The 20584-nt window shown below is 47.0% G+C and overlaps 2 protein-coding genes across 3 annotated transcripts in view; both read left to right on the forward strand.

Annotated features, from left to right (window-relative positions):
* The window catches only part of NLE1 (notchless homolog 1), a 46279-nt gene extending 36412 nt beyond the window's left edge, over positions 1-9867 (forward strand). Inside the window, exons 11-13 of the mRNA XM_029613003.1 lie at positions 6892-7051; positions 8226-8296; positions 9340-9867. Coding sequence (XP_029468863.1) covers positions 6892-7051; positions 8226-8296; positions 9340-9352 — 244 coding nt within the window. The 3' untranslated portion in view covers positions 9353-9867. The remainder of the gene's footprint in view (positions 1-6891; positions 7052-8225; positions 8297-9339) is intronic.
* A 7958-nt stretch (positions 9868-17825) lies between these two features.
* The window catches only part of ULK2 (unc-51 like autophagy activating kinase 2), a 255524-nt gene continuing 252765 nt past the window's right edge, over positions 17826-20584 (forward strand). For both annotated transcript variants that reach the window (XM_029611375.1, XM_029611376.1), the window contains exon 1: positions 17826-18319. In XM_029611375.1, the coding sequence (XP_029467235.1) occupies positions 18230-18319 (90 nt within the window). In that variant the 5' untranslated portion in view covers positions 17826-18229. The remainder of the gene's footprint in view (positions 18320-20584) is intronic.

Here is a 20584-nt window from a genome sequence, read left to right on the forward strand (position 1 = left end):
AAATTTGTTAGTACACAGGAAACAGGCCCATGATCCAAAATTACAATGGGGCCAATATCTGAAAAACTTAAATGAGAAAACAAAAGTCTCAGAAATCAACAGAAAATCGATTCTGGATTTAGTGTCATGAGCCCTAGCTATATGAGTGAAGCCCACCTCCCCTGGGTGTAAAATATGCCAATAATCTAAAAGATGTAACTGCTCGCAGAGAAAAGGAATACCCTTATGGCACCCAAGACAGAAAAGGAAGAATGAGATTGTTTATCTAACATCCCATGGACTATACAATGAAAATCCCCACCCAGAATGAAGGGAGTCCTCCCCAAGGAGTCCAATGCCGCAACTATATTAGTAAAAAACTATGATCGTAACAATTTGGGGCATGGATAGATGCCAAACAGGGAGCCACTAACAGCCACATATTGGCCCAGAGGATCAATACAGGCTTGTGATAGTTGAAAAGCCACATTGGGGTTAATCAAGATGGCCATACCGCATTTTTTTTTTAGAAGTCCCTTGTGCCCCAAAAACTTGCGACACCCAACACTTGCGGAGTTTTATCATGTTCAGGAGTCAACACACGTGTTTCTTGTAGGAATGCGATATGGCATTTCAATCTGTTTAAATGAGAACTCACCTTCTCCCGCTTATCGGATGTTCCCAAGCCAGCCACGTTCCAAGTAATAAAACTGAGACACATACCAACCCACCCAGTCAGAAAAACTGGAAACGATAGACACTCCCAGCTCCATCACACAACCAGCATGGTGAAAATGCATGTTCTTTAGGAAATAAAATTATAGAAAAGCTCCTCCATCCACCAAAAAATGTACTGGGTACATAAACCTGAAAAGAAAACCCTGCCCATCCCCCACCCAGCTCTCCTTCCCTATCAAACTCACAACCATCGCCTACTCAAAGGCAAAGGGTCAATCAGATGTGGCTCTCCTCCCCGCCTAGGGAACAAAAGTAAAAACAAAACCACCCACGCTGTATGTCAGTGTGCGAAAAATCAGTCTGTGACGAAACACAAGGGAACCCATATAAAGAAAAAAAACCAAACAGGTACTTAGATATAAATGAAGTGTAAAATACTGATCAAAACAAACCTAAAATTTACCCAGTGAGCAGCAACCAACGGTCCTGCAAGATCTTAACATTTATCAGATAACACAAGAAAGTCCGTGCAACAAAGATACAGCTCACAATTCCCTCTCAGAGCCACATAAGAGAGAGTTCTCCAGCCTGCGGATTACGCTTCTAAACAAAACACTGCTATGACCAGGAAAGGTCCATAGGAAAGTCAAAGAAATAAAGCCTATGAATGTGAAACTCTCCATGTTGCAGATCCACTGTAATTCCATTCTTGTCAGTGATGTTCCAAGTGGATCCAGTAAAGACTCGAAAAGCAAGGATTCTTCAGCCTAAAAGTAACTGATCCAAGCTCTGTTCCTGAGGCGGTGAACTCTGCAGGCTCCAGTGAGGGAGAGAGAAAAAAAAGAAGAAATATAAAAATGCAAAACCAGTCCTCAGTGACCAACTGCCTCAGCAGACAGTTCACCGCAGCATGTCGGCAGGTAACATCACTCTTTCAGTAACTGCGAGACAAACTGTTTTGCATCCTCTACAACCTGAAAATCATGTCACTTACCTTGATGCCATATTTGAAGGTAAGCTGGATACTGTGGAGGAAAACGGATGTTATTCTTAACCAAATTGGTACAAATGGGAGATAATTCCTTGCGTTTTAGCATCACACAGGTGGAAAAATCTTGCAAAATAAGAATGCATTGATCTTTATGGGGCAAGTTCTTTTTTTTTGGTAAACTGCCCACAATATCATTCCTTTAAATGCATTGGGCTGGATTTTAAAAGCCCTATGCGCGTAATTCCTCTGGATTTATGCGCGCCGGGCCTGTTTTAAAAAGGCTCGGCGACGCGCATAAAGCCCCAGAACGTGTGTAAGTCCCGGGGCTTTACTAAAGAGGTGGAGGCCGTCCGGAGGCGGGGCCATGCCGCTGTGTAGGAGGATCACGTGCTGGCAGGCTGCCGACGCGCACAACTTAAAGGTAAGACAAAGGTCAGGGGGGGATTAGAGTAGGGCTGGGGGGGGAAGGTTAGGTTAGGAGGAAGGGAAGTTCTCTTCCATTTCGGAGCAGCCTGGGAGGGAACGGGGAAGGCAGCGGCAAGTTATAAAATTGGGCGTGCATCGTGCGCCGGGTAGCACGCGCACATGTACGCCCGTGCACTCCTTTTAAAATCTACCCCATTGTGAGAAAGTTTGGCAATGATAACTCTGGGCCTAGGTCTCCCTGAAACCTTAGGCCCTATGCGATGCACTCTTTCAAAGATCATTTTACCTTTTAAGTCAGAGAGGCCCAAGTTGTCCAGCAACCAGTTTTCAGGAATGTGCCAACACTGGCAGTAGAATCATCCTCTACAACACCTACAAACCTCAGGTTTTTCTTCTGTGCCCTGTTTTCACAATAATCTAGTTTATCATTTTTCTCCGCCATTTCTTTTTCCAAATTTTGTATACGCTTCTCCAGTTGCAGCACATTGTCTTCTACAGCTGAGATCCGCCCTTCTGCATGATCAAGCCGTGATCCCAGTTCAGAGAAGGAAGATGTATATTCTTCTGTTTCAGTAGAGATGCGGGTAAAATGGTCTTCCAAAGCAGTAACAACTGCCTCTGTTAATTTGGTCACCAGAGCGGCATTCATATCGTCTGCTGACGCCAAACCCGTCCCAGCGGCCATCTTAGGAGACGCAGGCTTGTTGCAGTCTTTATCTTTTTTTTACTGAGCGGAGCCACAACAAAAGGTAGGCATTTTTGGCTGCTCCCAAATGAAAGCCAGGACTTTCCGCAGTCGCAGCTGATTGTAAATCATTAGGATCGCGGGGTAAGTACTAAGAAAATTAAAAATCAAGGGAGGCGGCACCCAGAGCTCTGCAGTGCACGTCCTACAGAGTCCACTGCATCATGTGATCCCCAGAAGCAAGTTTTAAAGGTGGGCAAGCGTTAGAAGCGCTATACCCTCTGGATGAAACAGCGAGAGAACATTTACATTTCCCTAAAGTGGATGTGCTGGTCTGTGTCGTCTCTAAGCGAACAACTATCCCATTGGAGGGAGGAGCGGCATTAAAGGATGTGCATGATAGTTGGATGGAGTCCATCCTTAAACAGGCCGTTGACACAGTAGCAGTGACCTTACAGATTGCTTCTTGTTGTGCCCTGGTAGCTCGTTCGTGCCTGCTCCTCTTTAGGGAGTTGGATGACTCGGGGACAAATTCCAGAGCAGTTATGGAACCCACTGCTGGCTTTTTAGCTGATGCAGGCTCAGACCTAGTCCATACCTCAGCCAGTGGCGTGGCCTCAGTGGTGGCAAGAAGACAGCTATGGCTGTGGAATTGGTCAGCAGACGCTACCTTCAAGGCAAATCTCACAAAGATGCCCTTTAAAGGATCACTTCTCTTCGGAAGCATATTGGAAAAACTGGACAGTAAATGGGTCAAATCTCCAATTCCCCAGCCACCAGAAGATAAGAGAAATCAATTACAGTGCCTCTCGCCTATGAAGGGTTGATCCAAGGGCTCCCAGTACTTTCGCTCCTACAGAAACATGACATTTCAGAGGTCTCGGCCCTTTGAGAGGTTTCAATCCTTTTGGAGCCGACAGCCCAAGAGAGGGGCCAGACTCGGGTTCAGGTTCGTCCCGAATCCCTCAATGAAAATTTGCCAACCTGCCCTTGGAACGAGGAGATCGACTGCCCCTCTTCTACCAATGGTGGGTTGAGATCACTTCGGACAAATGGGGTACTGGAGGTCATACGAGAAGGATATGCGCTAGAATTTCGCAGCACTCCTCGGGACATATTCATGATATCTCCTTGCCACTCCCAGCACAAGAAGCAGGTAGTGGAGACTACCCTGTTAAGGCTAGTCAGAATGAGGGCTATAATCCGATTACCTGCGCCCCAGGAAAATACAGGTCGTTTCATCATATCCAAGAAGGAAGGTTCCTTTCGCCCCATCTTGGACCTCAAGTGTGTCAGCCGACAACTACGAATGATTCATTTCTGCATGGAAACCCTACACTCCGTGATGATGGCCATACAATCAGGAGAGTTCTAAACCTGCCTGGACCTACCGAGGCCCACCTACATATTCCAATCAGTCAAGAACATCGTTTCCTACGCTTTGCAGTACTGGGTCACCATTATCAGTTTCGGGAACTGCTCTTTGGCCTGGCCACCGCCCCCAGAACATTTACCAAGATTATGGAGGTCGTAGTGGCAGCGTTGAGAAAACAGGGAATCCTGCTGCGCCCGTATTTGGACAACTGGTTGATCTGGGCAAAGTCCATGGAAGAGCGTCTCTAGGTGACCAACAGAGTGACCTCTTTGTCCAGGTTGAAAACCTGGACAAAAGCAGTCTCAAACCCTCCCAGTCCTTGGAAAATCTGGGAGTCCAGTTCCACACCAAGCAGGGCAAAGTCTTCCTTCCGATTTCGCGGATAAGGAAGGATGTCCCAAGTGAGTTGGATGAGCACGAAACGGCCAACTGAGTGAAGCTATCTTCAAGTTCTTGGTTTGATGGCGGCAACCCTGGAAGTAGTGCTGTGGACGAGGGCACACATGCGATGACTTCAGTGCTCCCTGCTGTCACCTTGGAACCTGTAGTCTCAAGACTATTTGATTCGGCTCCGCTTACCAATGGAAGTATGCTCTTGGCTCCATAGGTGGCTGCAGGAAGCTCATCTGGGCAGGGGTGTAATTGCCACCTTACTCTGTGTGTGGAAATTATCTGCGTCCCTAGTGTATGTGCAGTTCTGGAGTGTATTTGAGGCCTGGTGCAAGGAATGCAGTGTTTCTCCTCGGACGGTCAAAATCCCACTAATTCTGGAACTTTTGCAGGACATCTTGAATAAAGGTTTGACCCTTAACTACTTGAATGTCCAGGTAGTGGCTCTCTCCTGTTACAGGGGTGAGGTGCTCTTAACATGCCTGCCAGCTCATCTGGACGTGGCCCGTTTTCTGAAAGGGGTGAAGCAACTCTGGCCATCTCTATGGTGGCCGGTTCTCTTGTGGAATATTTATCTAGTATTGGAATTTTTGGCAGGACCCTCCTTTCTGCTGCTGTGCAGTCTTTCCTTGCATTTATTAACCTTGAAAATGGTGTTCCTGGTGGCTGTATGCTCGGCATGTTGCATCTCTGAACTACAGGCATTGTCGTGTCGGGAACCCTTCCTCCGGATGACTCCTGGAATGTTACAGCTTCGTACCTTTCCATCCTTCTTGCCCAAGGTTGTCTTGGACTTTCATTTGAATCAATCCATTTCGTTACCATCCCTAGATAAGGACAAGGACGTGGAAGAATACCGCCTCCGTCATTTGAATGTCAGTAGACTTTTGGTGCGGTATCTGGAAGTTTCAGAACCGGTCTGAAAGACGGACCACCTGTTTGTCCTTGACGGTGGAAGGAAGCAGGGTGAACCAGCTTCGCGGGCTACAATAGCTTGCTGGATTAAGCAGGTGGTCACGGGAGCCTATGTGGAGGCAGGAAAGGCATTACCTTCTCAGATTAAAGCTCATTCCACTAGGGTTCAGGCGGTCTCATGGGTGGATGTTAGACTGTGGTCTCCCGTCGATATCTGCCGAGAGGTCTTGTGGTCCTCCTTGCACACCTTCCAGGTTCTATCGCCTGGGCATTCAGGCCCAAGAGGATGCCACCTTTGCAAGGGCGGTGGTTAACTGGACCGTGGGCAGCGTCCCACCCCGATTGGGAGTAGCTTTTGTACATCCCATTGGTCCTGAGTCTCTCTGGCTACACGCTAGGAAATGGAGAAATTACTTACCTGATAACTTCGTTTTCTTTAGTGTAGACAGATGGACCCAGCATCCTGCCCATGGCTGCCCAAGAATGGTGGCAAGGATTCGCCCATGGACTGGATATCGATTCCAAGAGATTACGGGTAAGCGTCATCCAGTCCCTAGATCAGGGCATCTATAATCTTACTGGGGTTCAGTGTTTGGTTGAGTACAGTTACGGTTATCAGTTTTTAATCAAGTTTTTTTTCAGTAGTATGTCCACAGTGGCTTTTGAAGAGAATACTGCAGGGGTGTATCTAGGGTGATGTCAGCTTTGAAACCTGACTCCATCTCCATCTGCTGGCAGGGGAGCACAACCCATTGGTCCTGAGTCCATCTGGCTACATGCTAGGAAAACAAAATTATCGGGTAAGTAATTTCTCCATTTCCTCTGCTCCTGCTCGGAGCTGTGTTTTATTCTTTAGGGTTCTTTCTTTTTTTTTTTTTGCTGCAGTCTGGCTTATTCTACTCTGATTTGTCCTTCATATTTCCATTCCTTTTTGTCAATGTGGCTTCACTTTGCTTATTTTTTGCTTAGTAAAGTAATCACATAATTTGCTAGAGATAAATGATCCTGTAAACGTAACTCCCTCCTGTTTCAGGCAGAATTCCAATTTATTCCAACTACAGAGTAGCTTCTTTGTATACAGTGCTTCTGTCTCTTCTCCTTCTTCCTTTCCATGTCTCTTTGTCCACTGTTCTCCATATCCCTAGTCCTCCCTCTCTTTTCTCCTCTTCATCTGTCTGCCTCTTCCCTCTTTTTTTTTTTTTTTAATTTTGCAGTGCCATTTTGGAAGCCTTTTGTTGCTGCTCAGAGGCAGGGAGAGGAGGAGGACTAGGGATAGCTGGGGGCCTATTGGCCAAATTTCCTGCCTCCCAACTATTTCCTTTAAATCGCGCTTTCATATCATTTGCTTTTTAAACAAATGCTGGTGGTGGTGCTGCCTGTCTGTGGTTTCATGTTGCCAAAGTGCTGAAGCAAATAAAACCAATCTGTGATGCAAGCCCTGCACCCCCCCAGGTACCTGGCATCTCTTCGAGGTCACGTCTCTGCTGTCTATCAGATCTCCTGGTCTGCAGATAGCCGCCTGTTGGTGAGTGGGAGCAGCGACAGCACCCTGAAAGTGTGGGACGTAAAGAGCAGGAAGCTGGCAGTGGACCTCCCTGGCCACGCGGACGAGGTACCCCCCTTTCTTACTGCTTTCCGAGGTCACTGGTCTTTGAGTGGGGCGGCCTGTGCCTCTCTGGGAAGTCAGACGCAGAGAGCAGGGGGGGGAAAGCACAGGATTTCGCTTTGCTGAAAGCACACTGCGTTTTAAATATGTTTTAACTCATTTAGTATCTGAAAGTAAAAGGCTTAAAATATTTTCAGAAGATTTAACTGGTTAACTTGGACAGTTAGTTAAATCTGTCTAGTTTATCATCTCTCCCTGCTGCCTATGCGCACAGATTTAGTTGGTTAAAAAGAGGGAAGGTCTGGAGGTGCACCCTGGATAGGATATTTAGGGCAGTCGGTGCGATTAGACAGCACTAACCAGCTACATTTGAATGGGCAAATGTAGGCGCTGCAACAGTAGCCCTCTCTGTCCTCCCCAAGCCTCCCTTAAAGAAACAAACAAAAAAAACCCGTCCCCTAATACTTCTACCATTTCCCTTCCGACAAGCATCCATGTAACCCCCCACCCCATCCCGATCCTCCTCCTCTTTCCCAGACTGCGAAAAAAAACTGCGAATGCTCCTTGTTGCCCGCTCCTGATACCTCCTCCTTCCCCTCCCCCCTCCCAAAATGCCACAAACTAGGCAGCAAGAGGGCTCTCTCCTCCCTCCCCACTGGCTGTGCTGCTCTGACACTTCCTGTCATGACCCCTTGTTCTTGTCATTCCTTTTCACCTTCCGGTGATTTAGTGAAGCCTCCCAAATATTTCTGTCGTACTTCCTCCCGCAGATATGTTTTGAGTAATGTAAGGCAGAATTCTCTCAATGGCCTTATGAATGTGCGGCCTTCTTAACTGACCACAGTAATCAAGGTGGGGACTCCCTAGGGACCTGTATAAGGATAATATTACCCCCTCTGTTCTGCTAACGACACCTCCACTCCCGCACTCGAGCACGCTACCAGCTTTCCATGTAGCTTTACATCTCCAGGCCTCAAAAGGCTGTGCACCAGTCTCTCTGGTGAAAGTGCATAAGACCTTTTCTCCTATGCATATTTATTCCGTAGGGATATCCTGAAAACCCGACCCAGAGGTTCCCCGCTTCTGCTTTTACTACATTGAATGGCCACCTGGGGGTTATCTTAGCTCTCATTCTTGTTGACAGTTTCTTGTTCTTGTCCTTAATGTCTCTCTGTCCCAGGTGTTTGCTGTGGACTGGAGCCCTGATGGACAGCGTGTTGCAAGTGGGGGGAAGGACAAGTGTCTAAGGATGTAAGTGCTGCTGATGGAGGGGGGCCGAGACCCCACTGCTAGAACCAGAAACGGCAGTCAGTGCTCCAGCCCCTCCCTTACATAGCCTGCAGCTGTTTAGCATGTTATGCCTCACCAGCAATTTTAATTCTTTATGCTCATCCTACATTAAGCTTATGTTATCTGCTGGCAGATATAATTTAAAACAACTGAAATGAATTCCTAGTAGATTCAAAACCTAAAATCTCCCTTTATGCCCACCCCCCCCAAAAAAAAAACCAAACAAACAAAAAAAAAAACCAGAATCATCAAGGCACCCGTTTGGCTCAAATATTTACAAGCAAGGTGGGTTGCTTGTAAATATTTGAGGTGGGTTGGCAGTGGGAACGTCACACCTTACATTTCTAAAGATGGATGAAAGCTAGTGATTGTATCCTATGCGCTGTTGCAGTATTTCCCCCTGCTCTGCCCTACTGGAAAGTCTGTTCTCCCTGATTGGTCTCTGTACTGAGGGAGCTCGGAGCCGCTGGACCAGTGGCAGAGGAGACCCTCCTGCAGCTCTTGGCTTGTTTCTCATCCTCTTCAACTGCTGAACGAATAAAGCTAAAGCCCAGAGCCGTGCTGAGAAGGTCTGAGTGACTGCTATACATCCTGGACGCATGTGCCTGTAATTTGAACAGGAAGTTCTTTACGTGTGCTCTCTTCTGACAGCCAGTCCTGCTCCCCGCCACTTCCCTCACTGTCAGAACCTGAGTAGATTCTGTATACTGGAGGGCAATGGTTTGCTTCCAAAATATTCCCCAGACACCCATCTCGAAGCTCCATGTATGTTTCAGGCTAGACTTATAGCTGATCCCTTGTGAGCCACTTGGAAAGCACAGTTCTGTACTGAACCCTCCTCTCCCCGCTGCTGCTGAGAGGCAGGGCCTCCATAGCCCATGAAAGGGCCTCAGCTTTTGGAGCTGCTCGCTGGCCTGGCGTGCTGGCCTTGCTCTGCAGAAGCCAGAATGAAAGGGATGAGCCCCGGTGCTGCTAAATTGATTCACTTTTTCCTCTATTTGCAGATGGAGAAGATGACAAACAGGATACGAATATGGAGTATTGTAAAATATATAAAAAAAAAAAAAAATCCCAAAAGCCATATACCACCATTTATTGCAGTCTGCTGCTTGGGGTGTTTCCTCCGAGACCTGTGGCTGTATTCACATCCGTGGAGCTGAACTTGGATATCCCAGTGCCTCCTTTTTCTCTAAAGAAACCTGAATGTTTTAGTTCCTTTCTCCATTCATCGGGCAATGACACAGTAGCAAGAAGAAGAAAAAACACAATCACTGCCCAGGTGCCCAGCATGCTGGGTTTCAAGCCAGTGCTGACTGTCCTCTCTCCTGCCGTCCCTCTGCTCATATGACCTCCCCCAACCCCCACCTCTTCTCCAAGTTGCCTCGGGCATTCCTGGGGGGACTGTGGACTCTGGTGTGAGAGTCCAAGGCCCGAGTCCCTTTCTTTGGTGATGAACAAAAGCACATTGACCCCTGACCTCGATGCAGTCTCAGCACTGAAGAGAAATAAAATCTGCACAGAAATTTGTATCATTTTAGTTTTGGAAAGGCGTCTTAGAACTGTCATCAGACTCTCAACACAAGATTATAGTCCAGTTTGAGTTTTGTAATATCTTTCCCAGTGTGCTCTGATCTGTTAGCCGGGGAAGCAGTGCTAAAGAAAGGTATAATGGGAGGGAAGTTAGTTAGCCAGCCAGGACCAGAACTGGGGCATGTACCCACCCTACATCACCTAATGGCATGGCGAGGGCATGGGCCCAGCTGGCGTCAGGACATTGGGTGGGAACTCACACAGACATAAGAAGCCCTGTCCAATAGATTGCAGCAATCCGCTCTTGAAGGGAGAGAAGAGTTTTAAGCATTTATCTTTGATGCCAAATCGGATTATAACAATATTTGTGGAGTTTTGTTCCCAGGACCTTGCAAAAGATTTGAGTAATTAGTCTAACAGAGCTACTATTATAGGCGGGAGCATGGTTGAATCAGCGTGTGGTTAGTAATGACGCTCAGCAGAGCTTCCACGCTGGTCACTTGCCTCTCATAAAGAGTTCAGTCCCTCATTCCAGCTCCCCAACGTCGCCGCAGGTTCTGAGCCCTGAGTTGGGGGATGGTGCCTTCTGGTGGAGATTGAGAGCCTGTATACTATGGGGGCATTAACACCCTACTATCCAACCGCACTGTAACTCAAAACTGTTTGCATCTCCCATTAAAAAAATAAAAATGCTGACCAATGTGGGGGTAAAGCAGAGAGCAGACTGCAGCGTACAATGGGGCTTCCTTGAAAAACGTGTACAGTGTGGTTAGTTTTTATCTGTCTTGGAAAGATATTGGCCATAAAAGCCAGAGTCAGTCCCCTGGCTTAGTTTTGTACTGTAGGAGGAAATCTTGGGAGGGCTAGAGATTGGACAAAGGCAGTCCATCACTAGGAATGAGAGGTTTATACAGAAATTATCAGGGCTGCAGTGCTGGCCCCAGGTCACTGCTTCATTTTGTCTTTCTGGTTTTTATGAGGAACCATGGGTCAGGCTTGTGTCTATTTGTCATTGTCTTGCGGCAGAGAAGCATGAGGGGGCTGGCATTATACTGCTTCAAGTTTACACACTTGGGATGCGTCAGGTTCAGCACATGGGACATGCAACACTGGGACACGCACACACACGCCATTCAGGCCAATACTATAAAGTGCGCTTGGCCCAGTGCACTGTTTTGTTTTTTAACATTTTTATTGGTGATTAACACAAACAGTACAATAAAATCAGACTCAGCATAAAACAACAGGCCGTGTGCACTGTTTAACGCGCGTCCACCACCCCTTATACTGTATGGGGTTTAGCATGTTGAAAATGTGTGTCCAACACCCCCCCCCCCCCCCCCCCCCCCCGAAACTAATAGCAGTCATCACATGCAAATGTATGTTGATGAGGCTATTAGTTATGTGCCCAGGATACCGGAAAAAAAAATGTGCCTCGAAGTTGCATATTTTATGCTCAGAAATTAGTGCCTGCTCGTGAAATTGAGCGTCTGCTTTCTGAACCTGCTGAAGGAGCCACCTCTCCTGGGTTTCCGCTAATAAGGAGGTGCTAGGGACGCGCTGTTCTCCCTAGCGCCTCCTTTGCAGTGCACCCGTTCTCCTGCGCTTCTTATTGTATCTGCCTGAATGTTATTGTGTTTTGAGCCTGGGGAGTTTGTTCACAGTTCCTGAATGGAGAAGTTGATACTTTGGTGTAGAATGAGGAAGCAGGGCCTTGGCTGGATGACAGTGCCTGCACTGCTGTAATTCACAACACCCTGGAAGATGTTTTTCTATAGCTCTGCTATTTCCTTCCTGTAAGCGGACCAGTTTCCAGCGCCTGATCCGTGTTAAGGGATGCACATGACCGTCCAATTCTAATGTTCCCCTTTTAGAACTGGGAAAGCAGTTCAGAAGACATTTTAAATAAATAAATAAATAGTCGACTCACAATTGGGAATTGGCAAAATCAGTATTTGCCTGGTATCTGTGCCTCCGTTTTGCCCAGTGTTACCTGTTCTCTTGCTGTACCTGAATTGGCATTAACATTAAAAGTATTTTTCCTACTGGTTTAGAAGTGCAGAGTCACTCTTGTGATACTTGTGTTTTACACGCTCTCACCAACAAGGAAACCAGGGCTCATGGAAGCTCCAGCGTTCTTAAGGGAAATCGTTGGTGGTTTTGCATTCTTTACCAGTGAGTGCTGTTTTCTAGTGCTGTCTGGATACTGGAACAGGTGCAGCAGGGCTACTTTGTATTGCCTTGCACAGGCTCTTGGATAATAGATTTTAATACACAGAAGGTAACAGCAGATCTAGAACTCCAGGGTCCTCTAGATAGCTCATTTTCCCCTCCCTACTGCCATGCCAGAGACCTGACATATTCTCCAGATTTATCCTCTCTTCCCCCATCGCTCGAGGATGCTTTCTGTGCTTGCTCAAGCTTTCATGGATCCTAAAACCATTTGTGCCCTTCCCTCCCTTGCCACCATCTCTCCTGGAGAGCTGTTCCATGCATCCCCTCATCCGCTCTTTTTCTGATGAAACTCACGATTGCAAAACGCTGCTCGCCGCCTCTTGAGTGTTGTCATTTTGTTGTATCCTCCCCCTTTCCCTTCCTGCTTGAGTGTGGATGAATCCTTATTTCTGGGATAGCCTCCATAATAAACCCGTGTCCTATTGTGCAGTGTTCTCCAGCGACTTCTCCCAATATTTAAAATAAAAAAACCCGAACTTTGTAACTCTTGGGAAACTCTGTTATTAGTAAGTGCGCTCTGTGATTCAATCCCATCTTAATTTCAGAAACCCTTAGATAATGCAGAAGATGAATTGCTCTTTGCATGGCTGGTCAGCCTGAAACGCAAGGTTTTCTGCCTGGGATCTTTGTTGATGGGTGATAGTCCATGAGACCTTAAATCTTAACAGTAACTTTTACCCTATCACGTTTCTCAGTTTTATGGGCAGGATTGATTCAGTTTTTACATTCATGAACTCAATGATTTTATGGGTTTCAAAGAAAGAATGAGAAATAAACAAGCTCTTTAGTGAACATTGCTGTTGTTCACAAGGTATGTTCAGCAGTCTTGGTTCAACAGAGAAGGGGCTCTGTAGTGTGCCATCTTTCAAGGTCCTCTGACTTTTCTGGCAACATTCTCACTGGCTTTGGCACCACTGGTACCACGCAGCTGTCTAGCTGTGATGTCCCGGCTTCAGGCAGATGCATAGCATCTCTGCAGAATTCAGACCCCTGCGCCATTAGGGTTAGGAGGGCTGAGCGGTCAGACAGAGATTCTGGGCCTCTGGTATCGCATGCCTGCAGAAACGTTTTCAGGGGGCTTGGGGGAGCATGACAAAAGAAATAGGATTGTACAAAAGAAAATCAGAGAAATTAAAAAAAAAAAGAATCATTGAAATCCGGGAAGGGAGAGATAAATGACCTTCATTACCCCAGGCTTGTTATTTAGACTTTAGGGATCTGCTTATAAAGTAAGTTTGTTGGAGGGTGGAGGTTTAAAATAGCTGAAATACAGAACTGGGGGGGGGCAGGCCTCCATCCCCCAAAAATGCATATACAGAAAACACCCCTGGACTAAGTGGGTTCAGATGTATACAGGCGAGTGATTTGGACCCAAATCCTGACTCTAGCTCGGCCCGCATGTAAATGGGTTTATGTTGTCCGTCAGGGGATACAGGAATTCTTCAGTGGAAGCTGTGAGTTTGCTCTGAGTGCAGAGTACGTGATGGTCCTAATTCAGTCTTGGCACCCACCCTTGGAACCTTAAAAGTCATTCTGCATAAAAGCACAAACTTATCTCCTCTGCTGATTTGATCAAGCCAGGCGGGCGCGTTAATTGCAGGACCCTGGCACCCCTGAGCTGTAAGTGCAAACTAGGGCCAGCTTCCTGCTTCACATTCAGCAGAAAATGTGATTTCTTTTTATTTTCCTGGGTCTGTTCCCGATTCTCAGTTCTGCTTGTTAGAGTCCTCTCTAAGGAGGCTCCATTGCTGAGCTCAGGAAAGGAAGAGGCTTGAAAGCAATCGCCTCCCAAGTTTTCTGCACTTGGGATTGTAAAATTTTGCTCCTTTCCACATTAAATCCCTCTGGCTACAAATAGATAGTGAATGCCGTTAGGCATCAGTGGGGCAGAAACCCAGTTTTGAAGCCTGGTCTAGACACACGAGATTCTTTGCACACCTGCAACTTCCCAACTCCTGTCCTGATTTTGCTTTGAACAATCACTGAGCAGGACCGGCAACTAAGATGCCTAACAGCCTACTTTTTCTCAGATTTGCTAGATTTAGTGCTGTGTTTTCCCCTAATCATAGTGAATGCTCATTTGTGGTGTGACAGGCTACATGCCAGCCCTAATACAAACTGCACAAGCAACAGCACATTTCTGCTCCTGCATTATTTCAACGGACTCTTTTTATAAGAGCACATCCATTACCAGGGAGCAGGCGACAGCAGGCAAGGCCTGCAAGGGCCTGGTCTGCCTGCCCACTTTCACTCTGTGTTGCAATAGTGCCGACTCGATCTCTGCCCTTACTGCCCTGCGGCGAAGGACGATTTGTGCCAGCCCCAGGCTTTCTGGAATTCCAGAACCGCCTTGGCCTCCCCCCCCCCCCCCCCCCCCCCCCCCTCCAGTGGGAGATTGTTTCATGCATCTCTGTGAGGAAATATTTCCTGCCCATAACTCCTGAGCCGCCTTCTTTTTAGCCTCAGACCATGACATCCCCCCCCCCCCCCTTATCCTAAAGCTTCCATTTCACTGGAAAATGCTTGACTTGCACATTATTTTTACTTTTGAGGTACTTGAATGTCTGTGTCATAACCCCCTTCCCCCTCCCGTGTTGCCCTTATGGTGTACACGTTTAGGTCGTTAATGCTAAAAGTTATGTAACATTGTGATAGGGAAAGATGGGAGTACTAGAAAGGGCTGCTTACATTCTTTTAAGACAGGCAGTCTGTAAGTAGCATGTTTTTCTCACATTTCACACATGAATCCGAAGGGAAACTACTCTCTCCTAAGGCATATTTCTTGAATTAGGGCATTCTGTTGCCTTTCTTGAGAGAACACCCAGGAATACACCAGAGGATTCCACTGTAACACAGCAGAAGGCCCTGTAAGCTTGCCTCTGAAAAACACTAGGGCTATCGCCTCTGTCTGGCTCAGTCTAAACATAGAAACATGACAGCAGAAAAAGACTGTATAACCCATCCATTTTGCCCATCTATACAACTAATTTAGCATTACAATTCTGATCACTTCCTTAAGAGATCCCCCTATATCTCAAGCTTTCTTGAATTCAGATACTGTTTTTGTCTCTACCACCTCCACTGTTCCGTGCCTGCACCACCCTCTCTGTAAAGAAGTATTTCCTAAGATTATTCCAGGGAACGCTACTGCGCTGTTAACTGTAGTTCTTGGGAACTGCTATTGACAAACCAAGACGCAGCAGTTGCCTGGTTGTTATAAACAAGCTACCAAGATTGAACTTTGGCAGCCTCCTGAGGGCCTTTCTTTCTTTCTTGGAAATAGGCAGAAATCAAATTATTCTGGAGGAGTGGGGATTGTAGCAGAGGAGGCAGAAGATGTAACACAACACTGCTTGAACTCATCTGCCCTGCTGCAGCTAAATCCTGATGCCGAGGCCAGCAGCTGCTGAGTGAGGCACTTGCTGGTGTGTGAAACTATACACACAGCAGAAATCAAAATGTGCCTGGCTTCCAGCATTAACTCCTTTCTATTGTTAATGCAGCTGGTTCCAGGATATAACTTGCAAATCTTTGCTGCTGCTGCTGCAGGGAAAACGGTGAGAATAAAATATCTAGCAGATGTGACCCAAGACTATAAAAGCTTTGAAATGACATGTAATCAAATTTCTATGCAAATTTTGATTAAATCTCTCTATGCCATGGGTGACCAAGTGCAGTCCTCAGGGGTCACAAACAGGCCTGGTGTTCAGGATATCCATAATGATTATGTTTAAGATTTGCATTCAGTGGAGGCAGTGCATGCAAATCTATCTCATGTAAAATAATTGTAGATATTCCAAAAACCAGGCCTGTTTTTAGTTCTTGAGGATTGGACTTAGCCACCTCTGCTGAATGCTCCAAGGAAGAAAATTAATATCTGAATCTCCTGCTGTCCTGGAATACAGCAGCAGCGATCTGCAGTTTCTTCCTCTGGGCTTGCAGCTCAATGGAACCTGCCTTTTATTGTGCTATGACATCATGAGCGCTAAAGGGATTTAACTTACACCATCTAGTCTAGTCATTGCAGCAACAGCCCTTGACTAGGAGGCTACAGAATGTGGTACCTTCCAGAATGCCATAGTGCTATGACCGAGACTATCTCCTAGGATAGGGATGCTAACTCCCTGTGGCCCCCTACCCTGGTCAGCTGAATCATCTGATCCAGTCCTGGTTTTGTCCCATGGCATGTATGAAGTTAGCAATTCAAATTTTCCCATTGATAGTACCTAAGAAAATCAGAAGTACAAACCATTGCATGCCATGGGGTGAGAACTGGACTGAGTCAGCCCATTCAGTTGACCTGGGGTTGTAAACAGCACCAAACAAATGAAGGGCGCCCTGCTGTGGCATGCTAGCGCACAGTGCCAGTGCTGGGCTGGCTCTTGACCTGCAAATGCAAACAATGCCAAGAGGCGTAACTTGGCAGGTGCAGAGCATGTTACAACCCTGACACTTTCCCTTTGGCTCAGAACCGAGGCTAGTTGTATCTGTTTAGACAGGCAGCAGGTAAACATTGAGCACTCAACCTGTCTGGTAAGCATGGAAATAATACAATTCAGATTCTCAGCTCATAGGCAAGCAACAATACTTAACACCAGCTCATAGACATTTAAAACAACATATTTTTTTCTCAGTTTCTCTTTCAGAGCTGACTCTGACAGTGGCTTTTTTTTTTTTCATATGAGCCCAAGAAAGCTGAAGCTGCAGATTCTGTCCACTGCAGGCTTCTGTGGAAGCTCCATTATAACCACCCATGCTTCCCTCCTTAGTTCCTTTCTGGGTTGAACTTTGGATGAGCTAGAGCATGTGACATAAGTGAAACCAAATAAGCAGTAGCTATGTGCCCCTCAATCCAATTGTTTGGATGCCCAGAGAAATCAGTTGTAAGTCTGCAGCAGAATTAAAAACCCCTTTCCCCAGGTGAAAAGGGTTACAGAGGAGTTAAAAGTGCACAGGCCCAAGGGCGATTTAGCTGTAATCCGCCCGCTTTATTGGCATCCACGGGCATCACTTCTGCATAGGCCAGATATGTTTGTAATGCACATTTCTGTACGTGTTGCACTGTGCCCTCATGGTACCCACCTGGGGAAACTGCTGCTGTGAGGCTTGGAAGCATCTTTCCTGTGTTTCACCACTGATCATCTCTGCACAAACACCAGCCCTGAGAAGCCGAGATAAACCTGTGCCACAAGTCATGAAAGGAAAATGGGGCTCACTGTCTTTCATGTTACAAGCCATGCACCTTGCAGGCAGGATCTGAGAATATTGGTGAAGGTGAATTTAAAATGATTAGTTCTGCCTGCAGTGAATGTAAGAGTCCTACGGACGTCACGACAGTCTGGCGGGAAGCACTGAGAGTCACTAGGGGTGGAAGAAAAGCAGGTGTTGGGGTACGGGAGCTGCTCCCCCTCCCTGCCCAGCGCGACTGTGTCCTCGAGTGACACCTAGCGGAAACGCCGCCTGCGCACGAAAAGACGAATCCACCCGCTGCTGCTGAAAAAAAAAAAATCCCTGTTACCACCATCCTGTACAGCATGAACCACGTTTGGATATCACGCCCACCCTTCCACCCTCGCTGTGCGGCGAACGCTTTAGTGGAGCAGTAGCGAGAGGCGAGGGCCAGGGCACGCCGAACTCTTTGTCGGCTCGGAGGGTGACATGGCGGCGGCGTGCGCGCTTCGACACTATAAGAGGCGCAGCGGCGGCGCAAGGCGCGTCAGTCAGTGGCTCGGGGTGCGCGAGCGGTTGATTTGGTCTCGTGTGCTGCGCGAGCGGAGACGCGGCATCTCTTTGTTCTGTGGATCCCGCCTCTTCCGTCCCCTCCCCCGCTCCCGGCGTTCCGCATTACTTCAGTACCGTGCGAGGGGGGGACGGAGAGGGCCCGCGCTCCCCGCACCCCTTCGCGGGGCATGTCTGGCTGAGCTTGTCAGAGCGATGGCGGCGGCGGCTGTTTCGTTACTTTGAGTTCTCATGCGCTTCTCTCCCCCCACGGCAGCCGCCGCCCCGGGCCGCGGAATGCTGCTGCTCTTGCTGGCGGGGGTCCGGCCGCCGGCTCCTCCGTGTCCCGCCGGGCACGGGGCGCCGTTTGCCGCCTGAGGCCTCCCGCTCTACCCCGGTCCTGACCCCGACATGGAGGTGGTCGGAGACTTCGAGTATAGCCGCAAGGACCTGATCGGGCACGGGGCCTTCGCCGTCGTGTTCAAGGGCCGCCACAGGAAGGTAATGAGCGTCCTTTGTAATTATCGCAGGGAGGTTCTCCCCGCTCCTGTCACTGCTCATAGCACCAGGGAGGTGAGCACTGCTGCTCTGCTCATATTGTACTATATATATCACCAGGGAGGTGAGTCCAGCATCTGTCACTGCTCATGTTATACTATACATGTACTACACATATATATCACCAGGGACATGACCTCTGCTCATATTAGTGTTCTGTACTATAGTATACTATATATGCTATAATGTATATAGTGTACTATATATATATATGCATATATATTAAATCACCAGTGATGTGAGACCTGCTTCTGTGCTCATACTATATATATAAAACTAGGAAGATGAGCCCTGCTTCTGTGCACATATTTTATTATACTGTTTATATATCACAAAGGAGGTGTGCCCCTCTTCTGTGCTCATATTATACTATACTTTATATAATCAGGGAAGTGTGTCTAGCTTCTGTGATCATATACTATACTTTATATCAGGAAGGTGTGTCCTGCTTCTGAACACATATTATTCTACTATATTATACTTTATATCCCCAGGGAGCTGAGCCCTGCTTCAGTGCCTGGATCCTACACCCGCTGAGGAGGGGATAACTGGTGGGGCTAGTTCCCTTTCCTCCCTCAGGTGGACAGCTGGAGCCTGCAGCCCCAAGTATAAAGTTTAAAAAAAACCCCAAAAAACGAGCCTCTCCGTTGGTTTGCCTTTGCTACTTGTGCCGGTCGGGTGCCTTCTCTCCTTCCAAAGGTTGTTTCCTCCTTTCATTTGAATCAGACAGTGGAATTACTTGCCTTTCTGAATCTGGATAGGACTGTTGCCTTGGACAAGGAGTTGCGGTGTCTGGATTGAAGCAAGCACTGTTACGGTTTCTGGAAGTCACTAATAGTTTCAGGGTTTCCAATCATCTTTTTGAGCCTTGTAGTGGTGCAAAAAAAGGGCAGAAAGCTTCAAAAGCCACAATAGCAGATGGCTGAAAGAGGCCATAGTTTCGGCATACTTTTGCATGGGTCCACTGGTGCCTCGGGGTCTGAGCTCACTTGACACTGTCGCAAGCTGCATCATGGGCTGAATGTCAGTGTCGCCACGAGGTTTGTAGGGTGGCTACTTGAAAGTCTTTGCACACTTTCTCCAGATGTCCAGATGCCAGCCTACCAGTTTTGGGGGAAGTGTACTTCGAACAGGACTCTCGCAGTCCTACCTGGTTTAGGGAAACTTTGGTACATCCCAGGAGTCCGGACTGATCTGGGTGTGTACAGGGAAAGGAAAACTTGTTTGTTACTTGCTAACTTTTTTGTTCCTGTAGTACCACAGATCAGTCCAGAGACTTGCTCGGGTTTAGAGAGTCCACTCGATCTGTGCTGATTGTATATAAACTGAAGTATTTTCAGTTGGGTTTTTTGGCTCAGGTGATGGCTGTACATGCTGTTTTATTTGGTTGTAATGATCGTTCAGATTTAGAGTTTTCTCCTCCTCGTTCAGGAGATGGGGGAGTAGGTTACGTTGAGTTTTGGTGTTATCTTCTATCTTGGCTTGGGTACAGGTCAATACTGATGGACTGCATGTGGCACACCAGGTTAAGTTAGTGTCAATAAAACTGTCCATCTGCTGGAAGGGAGGCAAAACCCAGGAGTCTGGACTGATCTATGGTACTACAGGAATGAAAATTAGGTGGTAACTAGTTTTCCTGTCAAAAAAAAAAAAAAGTCCCTTTGGTTAATGACCTGCTAGAGGACTTGTACTCCACTATATTTTGCTTCTCTGAAACATGGCTGACTGACAAAGATATTGTACTGTAAACCATATTTCCCACCCTATGACTCATTTAATTTTCCTAGACCCAAACGAAAAGATGGGGGTCTATTTATTTGTAAAAAAAAAACAAAAAAAAAAACTTATGGTAGTACCTTATAAAGTAGAGATTAACCGTTCAAATGAAGTGATAAATCTAAAATCTCTGCAACTAAACATATGACTGGTCTGTTGTCCTCAAGTTTACTACAAAGACTGCTCATCACTGATTGAACTATTCACTAAGGTGTTTTCATCACCAGATTCCACCTTAATTGTAGGAGACTTTAACCTCCATGTAGATTAAACACAGAGAACCAGTTTGTGAAATTTTTCTAGAGACAATGGAAGCATTGGGTTGGTCCCAATTTGTTTCCAAAGCTACTCAAAGTGGGACGTAGTCTAGACCTAATATTTGTCAATATCAGTAACTTTCTTATCAATACCTCTCACAACAGACTGCCCTTT

The sequence above is a fragment of the Rhinatrema bivittatum genome, chromosome 8 (genome assembly GCF_901001135.1).
Source record: "Rhinatrema bivittatum chromosome 8, aRhiBiv1.1, whole genome shotgun sequence".
NCBI lineage: Eukaryota > Metazoa > Chordata > Amphibia > Gymnophiona > Rhinatrematidae > Rhinatrema > Rhinatrema bivittatum.